Source organism: Kuraishia capsulata, genomic scaffold, assembly GCF_000576695.1.
Source record: "Kuraishia capsulata CBS 1993 genomic scaffold, Kuraishia_capsulata_scaffold_1, whole genome shotgun sequence".
Lineage (NCBI taxonomy): Eukaryota > Fungi > Ascomycota > Pichiomycetes > Pichiales > Pichiaceae > Kuraishia > Kuraishia capsulata.
In genome coordinates this window covers 766429-778046 of record NW_019172950.1, presented here as the reverse complement: position 1 = coordinate 778046, position 11618 = coordinate 766429, and the positions used below count along the sequence as shown (strand labels likewise).

The window sequence follows — 11618 nt, the reverse complement described above, 5'->3', positions numbered from 1 at the left end:
GGGAGTTACCTTTGTGGCCTCTTATTCTACCTATTATTACGAATATGCAGGATATACGACCCATAAATCCTATCAGTTGAGTTGTGGTGGTCAGGCGTTGTCGATTTGTGGTGTAATCACGTCTTGGTTCATCATCGACAGATTTGGACGTAGACCATTGATGATCTACGGAATCACTGCTTTGACCGTTTTGAATTTGATTGTTGCTTGTGCAGGTTTGAATGAAAGCAACGCCAGCGCAATGACAGCTGCATCTGCGTTTTTGGTGATGTACAACTTCTTTTATAACATTGCTATTGGTCCATTGCCATACATCATGGCCACAGAAGTGTCATCAGTGAGTCTGAGAGCTAAGACCATGGCCCTTGCTACCATAACCAACTATGCCTTCCAGTGTATGTGGTCGTTTTGTTTGCCATACATGTTCAACGCAGACCAGGCCAATATGGGTTCCAAGATCAACTTTATCTTCACGGGTATGTCATTTTTGTCGATTTTTGTGTTCTATTTCATTCAACCAGAAACCGCTGGAAGATCATTTGAAGAGATCGACGAGTTGTTTGCCAACAACGTTTCCCCAAGAAAGTGGAAGTCATACAAGACTCAGAAGCAACAACAGAGTGACAAGTTTTATGACAAGTTGAAGCAAGAGGTGTCGCACAATGAATATGCTTCTGATCATGAAGAAGTTTGAAGTCTTCTCTTACTTTTGATTTTTTACATATGTCTGTTTAAACCATAATATCATATTTATATGCTACTGAATGCTTGGAAAAGCTCAAAATTGCTCAGAGCGGATTATTTAAACAATAGCTCTGCAAAAAGCTTGGAATTACTGGCTCAAAACCGATAAACATCAAATATCCAGTATCCGCTAGCTCCGGTTTCCACACATAAACCATATCGCAGTCAAATTTATCCGATAATATGCATTTATGTTCAAATCAATCCGGATCATTTGGTGACACCCCACAAGACTACAGGTTGAGTTGCAGCATGCATGGAGTATCCGTCCTCCCGAAGTCTAAACTTTCAGTGACATTCTTGAGGACTCAAGATCTGCAATATATGTTGATCAAAATTTTTGGTGTAAGTCAATTGTTTCGAGAATCGACAGGACCCGATGTTGAACCCTTGAAATGCTTTTCCTATGAGGAAGGCCTGTCAGACGCCCAGTATTTTGCGATGGGTCTCAAACGAAAGAAACCCAGATCACCAAATGCGCAAGTATTGTACTTCAATCGGCAGCCATTTTGGTGCTTGTAGAAGCTATGTTTGAGTAAACAAGCTCTCTTGGTGTGAACCAAGTGTTAACGAATGATACGAGTGGTCAACAATTATACCGTTCAGACTAGACTGGTATTCACCTGGCACATTATTGCTAATCCATTATCTCATGCAGCACCCGGAAAAATATTGGAACTACCCAGACAATGATATGAAAACTTAGATGCGATTCATTTCCGGTTCCAAGATACGATGTATTACACCCCAGAATCCTGCACTGTACTTGTGGGGTAGACGCATCGAACGCTGCATGCAGACCCCCAAATTTCTTGAGTTTGCACTTCCGATGAGGGAGAAATGCAGGCCATATAGAAGGAATAATAGCGAACTATCGTGGGAAGAATTTGGGAGACATTTTGTGAGAAAATTGGTCCCGGAGTCCTCGCTCGATACGATTATGCCAGAAATGACAGCTTTCACATTCAATTCTTGCGTTTGCATCTAAGCCTCCTAGCGACAGCTTGCTTTTCACGGCTACCAGACAAAGTAAACCAAATTCGTCGAGCTGATGTGTTGAAGCGATATTCATGCTTTCGGAGGAATTTTTTTTTTCAGCGACCATGGGACTTTGTTTTTTGGAATTGGGTCGGATATGATTGAATCTGAGCGATCGGGGATGCATTCTCTGTATCAGTGGTTGATACCATTGGTCCCCGGCGCTAATGATGTGTTGTTCTGTAGCACCTAACGGTCAGCGATCAGTGCTAAGAGACAAAAACTGAGCTCACAATGATTGGAAGGAAATGTGCAGTACATCCTTCGGCTCAACAGAGGTCAACAATATATGAAACATTTCGAATGATTCCTACCACCCTGCAGCACCAAATGAGTTCTATGTAGTTATCAAACACTTCAACGGAACAATCACCGAATTTAGTGTAACGTTATGTGTCAGCTAAAGTAATTCTTCCCCGGTTAGACTGGCGCATATCTTGTTGGAGATTGTTTCAGGTATCACGTTCAGCCTCGCATGCTGAAGAGAACTTCTTTGCATCATCTTGATCCGAATTACAATCGCAGGCAAGTAATCACAACGAAAGAATGCGTTCCCCTTATGTTTTCAGGTTTCCAACTCTTGCTTCAAATTTGAGAAATTAGAGAGGAAAGAGGTACCAGAATGAAGATTGATAACCACATTCATAGTCGTTATTGTGATGGAAGTTGGTAGCTTGAACGATCAATAAAGATTCATGTGACTGCGAATTCATTACAATTCCGCCAAAAAACTAGGGGGAAACGTGTTTGCTATTTCAATGCTAGCTTGATGAAAACGAAGTTTTGGATATACCAGCTCTGTTTGGCTACCCGGTGACTTGCCCGATTGATCTAGAAGAATGGCACAAACCGCCTAAGCATCATTGTACGGACTTCGGAAAACCGATACACTAGCAATAATATACAGTAAAATCTAGAATTCAATTTTCTTATACCAAAATATTTGAATGGTATTACCAAAGACGAATGGATTGAATATACCGTCTGTTGATTGATACCCTATTCCATATCGAGAGCTACACTGATCTGTCTACAAGGAACAACGAGCCGATTCCCCGGCACATCTTTAGCTCATAGTATTCTGTGCGGGTCCGTTGTCTATGCTGCTGGAATTACAGCACCGCCGAGCACTTGGCCCATAAGAGCCACGAATTTACTTCCTTATACATTTTGAACCACTCCGCAAAGGTGACCAGCGACAAAACTTGGCTGATAAGGACGGTACCCCTCTTTTACACTGCAATTCAAACCTGAGGATTAACGTAGCTCGGATTGATCCTCACCTGTTATGGAAAAGAGGGTGTGAGGGCACTAACATTAATCATCTCGGATTAATGATCTTTTCATACCGGATTGACAATCGGAAAACCGGTAACGGTAAGAGGAGGGAAGGTCACCGGCTACGAAAAAACAGAGTCACGTTGTTTCCGGCTTCAGCATATCTTGGTCACGAAAATAGCACTCGGACAGATTTTTGCATGTTCGGGTCTTCATTCAAACTCAACTTCTGGTGAGAGAATCAGAAGATGCCCGAGCAAGAGATACCAGATCGCGATGAGTTTTAAGAACATTCTGGTTGAAAAACCCATCAGTTAACGATAGTTTCAAAGTATCACCTTCAGATGCGGAGTCTGCAGTTCTGGCTAGTCTGCAATCTGACAAATACCTATGCTTGTAAGCTAAACATCTTCAGGTGATAACTTTGTGAATAGCTTTTTACGCCGTTTTGTAGAAGCCGAGACTCATAGAATCCATTTACTACTCTTCCTCATGATGTCAGTCTTGGCTTTTATTTTTTTGGGCGGAACCCCCGCGAAATTCTAGCTGCACCCCGGGAACCCACCGTTTCCATTCCTTTTACGAACCCGCTAACTGATGTACACCCCGCATTATGTACGCCGGATATCGTAGGAAGCTGGCATGGATAGGGCCACCCCCATCCCAGCATTGGGACGATATTTAAACCGAAGTACATCGCTTTTTTACTTAGTTATGAAAAAAAAATCCTCAAGGAGGTATTTTTACAATTCCAATCATGTTTTCACCCCTGAAGAAATTATTCAAGTCAGAGAAGGCTTCAGAGGACGTGGTCCCAGGAGTTGAGGCTGAAGGTGCTCTTGCACCAACAGATAGTGCGCACGAAATGGATCAACTGGAGACAGCCGCTAGGGCCCAGCAAAAAATTGAGCACGGGCTATCTAGGTGGGAGGCCATCAAGCTGTACCCAAGGGCTTCAGCGTGGATGTTATTCATGGTGTGGGCCATGATTTTGGTCGGTTACGAGAATCAAGCTGGTTCGATTGTCATTTCTATTCCCCAGTTTAGACAGGATTTTGGTCACAAGTACAAAACTGAATATGTTTTGGACACCCAATGGCAATCGGCCATTTCTGGAGGTCCTCTGGGTGCCATTGCGATTTCCTCTTTCGCTTCTTCTTGGATTGGTGATCGGTTTGGAAGAAAATGGATCATTGTCATTGCCCTGATCGTTTCCATTCCTAGTATCGCTATCGAGTATGTTGCTACTAGTATCGAGGTATTTTTCGCTGGAAAATTCATTAATGCCCTTTGTTTGGGTGTGTTCTCCACACTTTGTGTGACTTACGTTTCCGAAGTGTCTCCTTTGGCTTTGAGAGGTCTTTCTGCTGCTCTTTGTTCGTTGTCGTTGTGTATTGGTCCGTTCATCTGTTTCTTGATCAACAACACAACTGCTACTTACACTTCCAGAATGGCCTACAGAGGTGTCTTTATCCCCCAGTGGATTTTCTCGATTTCATGCTTGGTGGTTGCTCCATTTTTGCCTGAATCACCATACTATTATATTGCCAAGAACAAGGACAACAAGGCCGTGGAAAGTTTGAAAAGACTATACACTCCAGCACAAGCTCAGCAGCAGTTTGCCATTATGAAGATCACCTATGAGGAATCCAGACTCATTTCTGCGTCAACAACTTATGCTGACTGTTTCAAGAAAAGCGATCTTAAAAGAACTTTGATTATCGTGTTTGCGTTCTTCATGCAACCAATGTCTGGAGTCTCCTTTATTGCATCTTACTCCACTTATTACTATCAATTGGCGGGTTTCTCAACTCAACGGTCGTACCAGTTGAGTTGTGGAGCTCAAGCACTTTCCATTTGCGGTGTCATTGGTTCCTGGTTCATCATCGACAGGTTTGGACGTAGACCTTTGATGCTCTATGGAATGCTCTCACTGACGATCTTGAACCTGATTGTTGCCGGAGCTGGTACTGACACCTCGAATATGACGGCCATGACTGTTGCTTCAGCCTTCATTGCCATGTACAACTTTTTCTACAACGGCTCCATTGGACCTCTGACTTATGTTCTCGCCTCTGAAGTTTCTTCTGTTGGTCTGAGAGCAAAGACAATGGCTCTTGGAACAATTACCAACTACGCGTTCCAATGTCTGTGGTCGTTTGTCTTGCCATACATGTTCAACCCAGATCAGGGCAACATGGGATCAAAGATCAACTTCATCTTCACGGGTATATCTTTTTTGTCATTATTTGCGTTCTACTTCTACTTACCAGAAACAGCGGGTAGATCGTTCGAGGAGATTGATGAACTATTCGCTAATAAAGTTCCAGCTAGAAAGTGGAAGTCATACGTTACTGAAAGACAATCTGAGAGCGAAAAGTGTTTTGATCAGCTGAAGCAGGATGTAGCTTACGTCGAAGAAGTTTAAGGTTTGGGATTTGGGACTGTGCCGTTTTTAGCTATTCCTTCGCATAATTTTTTTTCTCTGTATAAAGCTTTGAATTGAGAGACGTTCTAGTCTTATTTGTAGTGGAACCAGGCTAGTGCCTTTTAGATGCATTTTCCGCTTCACTTCTAGTATCTTTATAGTCTACTAATAATGCACCATTGGTTTGTTAATAGTATATTTCCGCTATATGCAAGCGTAACTTCATTGTATTCGGATTAGCAGAGTGATTCTGATCTGGATCACGTGAGCAATTTGGACTGCCCCCCTCCCCGCTTCACCACGCCCCGCGGGGTGCCCCACTTTATGTGATGGATAATCCGGCGAATACGGAAACAACGCAGATGGCACCAGATATGCACCTTCAAAAGTTTTAAAAAAATCTCAACACCGTCTGATGGATCAACTATACCAACTATACCAACTGGCAAATGACTTGCAATATGTGCTTGGCTTTTGAATTACGTTGTGAGGCGTGGCATTTTTTTAGTCTCAAATAATCTTTCGAGCTACTTTGCAGAGAGTGGGGAATGAGGGGCCGAGACCAAATTTCGGGCTGGCTTTCCTGAAGTGCTCGCCCGGTGCAAAGCCAGCCCGAGGTTTTCAAGCCAGATTCTGCGCACTTCTTAGGCCCGAAAAGCCCCAGAGATCTCGGACAACTTCGCGAAGATCGCTGCAAGGAGGGGGTCACTTTGTTAGATGGTGACATCCCAACCACAAAAAGCAATTTCGGATGCGGGTTCTCGGAAAATCTGGCCGACCCGATCCTAGGGCGCTCCTGGGTTCCGCTTGGTGCATGTAGTACAAGTAGGATTGTGGCATAAAGGTATCTGAAAAACAAGGGATCTTGTATAGCACCGATTTTCGATTGAATTGCGAAATTAAGGAACCCTTGGGTGTATGATTAGAGCTTGACGTGCTTTTTTTTCCGGATTAAAACGAGGTCAAGATTGGTATCTCGGTAGAATTAGGTCATCCGTCTTAGATCTGGTGACGGAATAGATTTGAGATTGAGTTTGCATGGACATTCAATTATACCTTGTTAAAGTGTCCGCGCCGTTTTTTAGGCGATTCCACAGTTCCAGGAATTCATCACGTAAAGATGTGGTCAGCATGTTCTGCAAAGACCTTCTAACTATTCTTCTACACCTCCAGCCTAGTTCAAACCATGATGACTTGTCTTAAGCATTATTTACCGTTGAAGCTTTCAAAACCAAATCTAGTAAACCTCACCAGTTCCAAAGAAGTTAATCGAGTCCCTGGCAACCTTCCACAAGTCTTCCTGCGAGGAAATTGGCTGGTAATCAACCCCGAATTTGGCCAGCAAAAGCTCGATGTTTTTTGTGCCATAAGCACCAAGTGTAAGATTCTGCACGAAATCTTTCGACTTGGAGCGCAAAACGTACTTCCTGGTTAGAATCTTTTGGAGCTGGAAGTTGATCTCTTCAGAGTCTGAAGAATAGTTCTTCTCGAAGTCCTTGATAGCACCCTTCAAAAGCTCGGCCTCTTGGAAATCTATATGAGCGTCCGGGAATCCAGGAACAAGCTTCCCCTTGAACAAGACTACATATCCTCTCGCTTCCAAATAGAGCACCAATTGCTCGTGGGTGAGCTCACGGAAGAGAGTCTTGCTTGCCTTGACGTAGATGATAGGAACGTCCCTCTTTTCGATGGCAAGGTCAATCAACGCATCTCTGGTAATTCCCACTGGGACTTCAACACCTCTGAGGGTGAGGAACAGGGCCAATCTTTCAGGCGACCACCTGGGAAGTTAGTAATGTTTCTTACAGAGGCAAGAGGTTCCGGTTGAAAGCGATCCCAAGCGATTGAAAGCTATCCCAAGCAGTTGACCAATCAAGTCACAACCCCAATTCGCACTTACTTTTGCAAAACAGACTTAATCTCTGACATGTTTAATCCTAGTTATTTGTTGCGCGCTCTAAGAAACCAGGAAACTACCCATGGCCAGAGTTCTACTTTAATACACCTCAAGAACTCCACGGTTATGCACTCCACGAACCCGGCCCATCTTCTCCCCGAATGCGCCACCCCAAATCGCACCAGCCACGATGCAGGTCGTAACCCGCGGACAGTCTGGGGAAAGTGGGACCGATCGATATTTCTCATAAATAAGTGCCACCCGGTCCGTTTTCAATCCGTTGGGTTTCACGTTTTATTATCAACTACTCAATTGAACTCACCATAATGGCTGAAGCTTCGTTTGCTCAATCTGTTCTCAATGCGAGCCCCAATGAGGGCCCTTGGGAACAGTACAAGATCTCCCCAGCCTCGAGGACGGTTTACCCTACCAAGGTGTACTCCACCGAGGGAGTCACTCAATTCGCCGAGAACCTAGTTGGAAACACCGACACCATCGCCTATCTCAAGGGCGAGGGCGCTGCAATTACTCTAGACTTTGGTTTTAACACGTGTGGTTTTTATGCCGTTGAGTTTGGTGCAGACTCAACCGAGGGTCAGTCCGTCCACCTTTCGTTTGCCGAGTCCAACTATTTTATTGACAAGGACAATGCTGACAGAAGTATGGACTTCCTCATTGAGGACAAAACGCTGGAAGTTCCTGTTAGTGAGGGGCTGTACGTGTGTTCTCATGCGCTCCAGAGAGGAGCCTTTAGATACATGACGATCTCTACTAGAAAGCCGGGCAAGGTTAGCATCAAAAAGGTACACACGACCATGAACAACATGCCATCTCTGGGCGACAACTTGAGAAACTACAAGGGTTATTTCTACTCGAGTGACGATTTTGCTAACACCATCTGGTACGCTGGAGCTTACACTGTTCAGCTATCGATCATCCCAACCGATACCGGCAGAAGAATGGACATTGTTTCTCCAGCTACCGGCTGGTCCAATGATGTTCAGTGTGGATTTGGTCCTGAAGTGCTTGTCGATGGTGCCAGAAGAGATAGAACCATCTGGGCGGGTGACAGAGGTATTTCTCAGCTGACCGAGTACATCACCTTCAACAGTGAATGTAGTGTTGACTCTACCACCTGGATTCTGGCCCACCAGACGCCAGAGGGTCGTTTCCCTTACGCATGTGAGCCTATATTAAGTTACAACTCGGACACATACCATTTGTGGTCATTGAAGTGTATCTACTCTTCCGTGTTCCTCAACAGCGCTTCCTTGGAGTGGCTCAAACAGGTGTGGAAGAAGTACACGCTTGCCATTGAGCTGATCTGGAAACAGGTTGATGAGACTGGAACTCTCAAAATTGACGGAGCTGCTGATTGGGGTCGTGACATGCTTCAAGGCCATTCTACCGCCTGTAACTGTTTGCTCTACATGGCACTGGTCGATGGTGCTGAGTTGGCTGGTCTTCTGGATGACAAGGCACACGCCGAGGAGTACACCTCCAAGGCTGAGGGCTTGAAGAAGGCGATCAACTCCTACCTTTGGGACGAGAAAGAGGGTCTTTTCTTGGACACCGACGAGCTGGAAATCCACTCTCACGATGCCAATGCCCTTGCCATCTTCTACAAGGTGGCCACTGAGGAAAAGCTCGAGAGAATCTCGAAGAACCTTACTAAGAGATGGACTCCATACGGTGCTCAGGCTCCAGAGATGCAATACTGTGTTTCGCCATTCATTAGTTCTTTGGAATTGATGTCGCACACTTTGGTCGGTCATCCAGAGAGATCCTACGAACTCTTCAAGACTATGTGGGGATACATGTGGAATGCTCCATACAGTGTGCAGTCCTCGCTCATTGAAGGTTACAACGGAGACGGTACTTGCAAATATCCTTTCATTGGTTATGACCCTGCCTACATCTCCCATTGTCACCCATGGGCCAGTGGTCCTACTATCTGGCTCACTAACCAAATCGTCGGTATCAACTTCCTTGGAAACGAGCACAAAGAGTGGACCTTTGCTCCTGAAGGTGTCTTTGCCGAGGGATCCGTCGAGTTTGCCCAGGCCGGTTTCTCTTCCAAGACCGGTGGTTACATCACAGCGGGTTTCAAAAAGCACTCTGCTGCTGTCTTGCAATTGGTGATTAAGGCACCTGCAAACACAACCGGTTCTATTGGAATCCCTGTTAAGACCGACTCCAAGATTGCTCAAGTTGAGATCAACGGTAAGCCAGTTGAAGTCTCCAAGGTTTCTTCCAACGGAAGACACTACTTGATTGAGGGACTGGCCGCTGGTGAGTACGACGTGATTGTTACGTATGCTTGAACTGGGTAGAGTACATAACGCTTAAAACTTCCACATCGAACTTCTATAGTCAATCAAATCATTATTTCACGCCTTTCCCTGTAGCGCTTGTTTACTGGCCTTCGAAGATCCAGCCATCATCTTGGAAGCCTATGGCCAAATGGTAGCTATTATCACGCGCGAAGACATAACTTATTTGCTTAAAATGAACCTGACGTTTCTGGAAAACATTAAAACCAAGAAAATTCTCAAATTGAAGGTGCCAATCTTTGACTATGGAGTTCCCACCTTCTTTATGGCGTTGTCAAAACCGCCTACCCCCATCTGCAAGCCTTTGCATGCAGGAAAAGAGCCTGCAGGCCCATGCCGATCATACCATAATCTTCTCCCTGATTAATTTTTGATAATATACAACTCCCTTTTCCTTATCAGGATTCAATGTGCCAACTTGATAAATTCCTGACTCCAGGTTTTTTTGGCATGCCTCACACAGCTCGATATCCTCAATGGCAACCTGTCTTGCGAACTCGTAGTACTTCTCAAAATCCTCGTCAGATCCGTCAAAGAAATAATCAAACTCCATCCGGCATTTCGAGCCGGTCAGTGGACAGCATCTGAACACACCCATTCCCCCAGCATAAAAGTTCAGGGCACATGTGGGAAAGAAGTATATGAACAGTCCCGGATCAGGAGCCTCAGTATCGTCCTCACCCGCCTTCTCGTTACTATCAGCCAAATGACGACAAAAGTTTGTGTAAGTTTCCACCTTGTAGAAATCCATACAATAAGCCTTTGCCAGACCAGGATGGGTATAAGCGCAGTGCAAGCACTCCTGGTACCCGTCGATAAAGGTCAGGAACCCATAGTCACATTCATATGACAATTTGCGGCGATGGGCTATGGATCGGAAATCCTTTCCCTCAATAAACTGATCAAGTTGATTCCCAAAAAATGCATTAAAATCAGGTGGGGATGATTCATGGCAAACAAACAGTAACCCCGATTTAGTGACATGGGTGCTCGCCCTAGCCAACGTGCTCAAGACGTGTTCAACTTGAGAATCGGTTTCATGCCCAGTAAACAAACACTTATGTTTTCCATAATAAGCCTCTACCGAATTGACCTGGTAAACATCTTCGATACTGTTTTCAATAAAAAAAGGATTTTCCAGTAAATCCAGTTGGCAGAATCTCTGACCATCCTCCTGGTCCCGGGTAAATTTCGTGATGGGCGAAATAAAATGCCAACCTTTATTGAAGATCTTTTTCTTGGCAATCCCAAGAAGTTCGTCCGAGGTGTACCACGAAGCCGGCAGGGTCACTGGAAGGGTCATTTTGTGGATAAAAATGCTTATTAAGGATTAAGATTCCAAAAATTGTTCTGAACAGCTAGCAAGCCTTTTTCTATATCTGATTTCTGGTAGATTGAAATGCCTATCAGGCAAGGCAATAGCGGAGTTACCATTTGAGAGTCGCGATTAAGGACTGGAGATAAAGGCTTCCGCATCAACTCCGATCCGATTAGGAAATAAACAAGCCGGTGATTGCGTTTTGATCTGATAAGCCTCTACACGCGGGATAATTGTAGTCTACACCCCCACGCATTTACTAAGATTCTATAACACCGCATACTAGAACAATAAACACCTAGCGTCAAATTCTCAAAATTTGGTTCTAAAATGACTCCTCAAGCTGACGCCAAAGAAGAAATCCGCCTTCCGCTCTGATATCAGACCCTTATCAGTTAGACTCTGCGCCCGCCACAACGGGATATGACCTACTGTCAGGGCACGACCTTTAAACGCCCAGACAAGTCGCGGCTACTCTGCGCTGACGTCACGAGCAGGTTTCTTGGGGGTCAGCCAAGGCACGCGGACTGAGTCCGGCTGAGCGGGGAGAAGATTTTGCAGCAGAAGCTTGGAACGCAAAAT

At 44.8% G+C, this 11618-nt stretch overlaps 5 protein-coding genes across 5 annotated transcripts; 3 read left to right on the top strand and 2 right to left on the bottom strand.

Moving 5' to 3' along the window:
• Positions 1–160: 160 nt before the first annotated feature.
• Positions 161–694, top strand: KUCA_T00000411001 (uncharacterized protein; the record flags this gene model as incomplete). The annotated part of the gene is made up of 1 exon (XM_022604949.1): positions 161–694. The coding sequence occupies one exon, from the start codon at positions 161–163 to the stop codon at positions 692–694; it is 534 nt and encodes a 177-aa protein (XP_022456466.1).
• Positions 695–3817: 3123 nt separating this feature from the next.
• Positions 3818–5488, top strand: KUCA_T00000410001 (uncharacterized protein; the record flags this gene model as incomplete). The annotated part of the gene is made up of 1 exon (XM_022604948.1): positions 3818–5488. One exon carries the CDS (start codon positions 3818–3820, stop codon positions 5486–5488), a length of 1671 nt encoding a protein of 556 aa, XP_022456465.1.
• Positions 5489–6725: 1237 nt separating this feature from the next.
• Positions 6726–7417, bottom strand: KUCA_T00000409001 (uncharacterized protein; the record flags this gene model as incomplete). The annotated part of the gene is made up of 2 exons (XM_022604947.1): positions 6726–7269; positions 7389–7417. 2 exons carry the CDS (start codon positions 7415–7417, stop codon positions 6726–6728), a joined length of 573 nt encoding a protein of 190 aa, XP_022456464.1.
• A 294-nt stretch (positions 7418–7711) lies between these two features.
• Positions 7712–9709, top strand: KUCA_T00000408001 (uncharacterized protein; the record flags this gene model as incomplete). The annotated part of the gene is made up of 1 exon (XM_022604946.1): positions 7712–9709. One exon carries the CDS (start codon positions 7712–7714, stop codon positions 9707–9709), a length of 1998 nt encoding a protein of 665 aa, XP_022456463.1.
• Positions 9710–10058: 349 nt separating this feature from the next.
• On the bottom strand, positions 10059–11021 carry KUCA_T00000407001 (uncharacterized protein; the record flags this gene model as incomplete). The annotated part of the gene is made up of 1 exon (XM_022604945.1): positions 10059–11021. One exon carries the CDS (start codon positions 11019–11021, stop codon positions 10059–10061), a length of 963 nt encoding a protein of 320 aa, XP_022456462.1.
• Between the last annotated feature and the right edge of the window lie 597 nt (positions 11022–11618).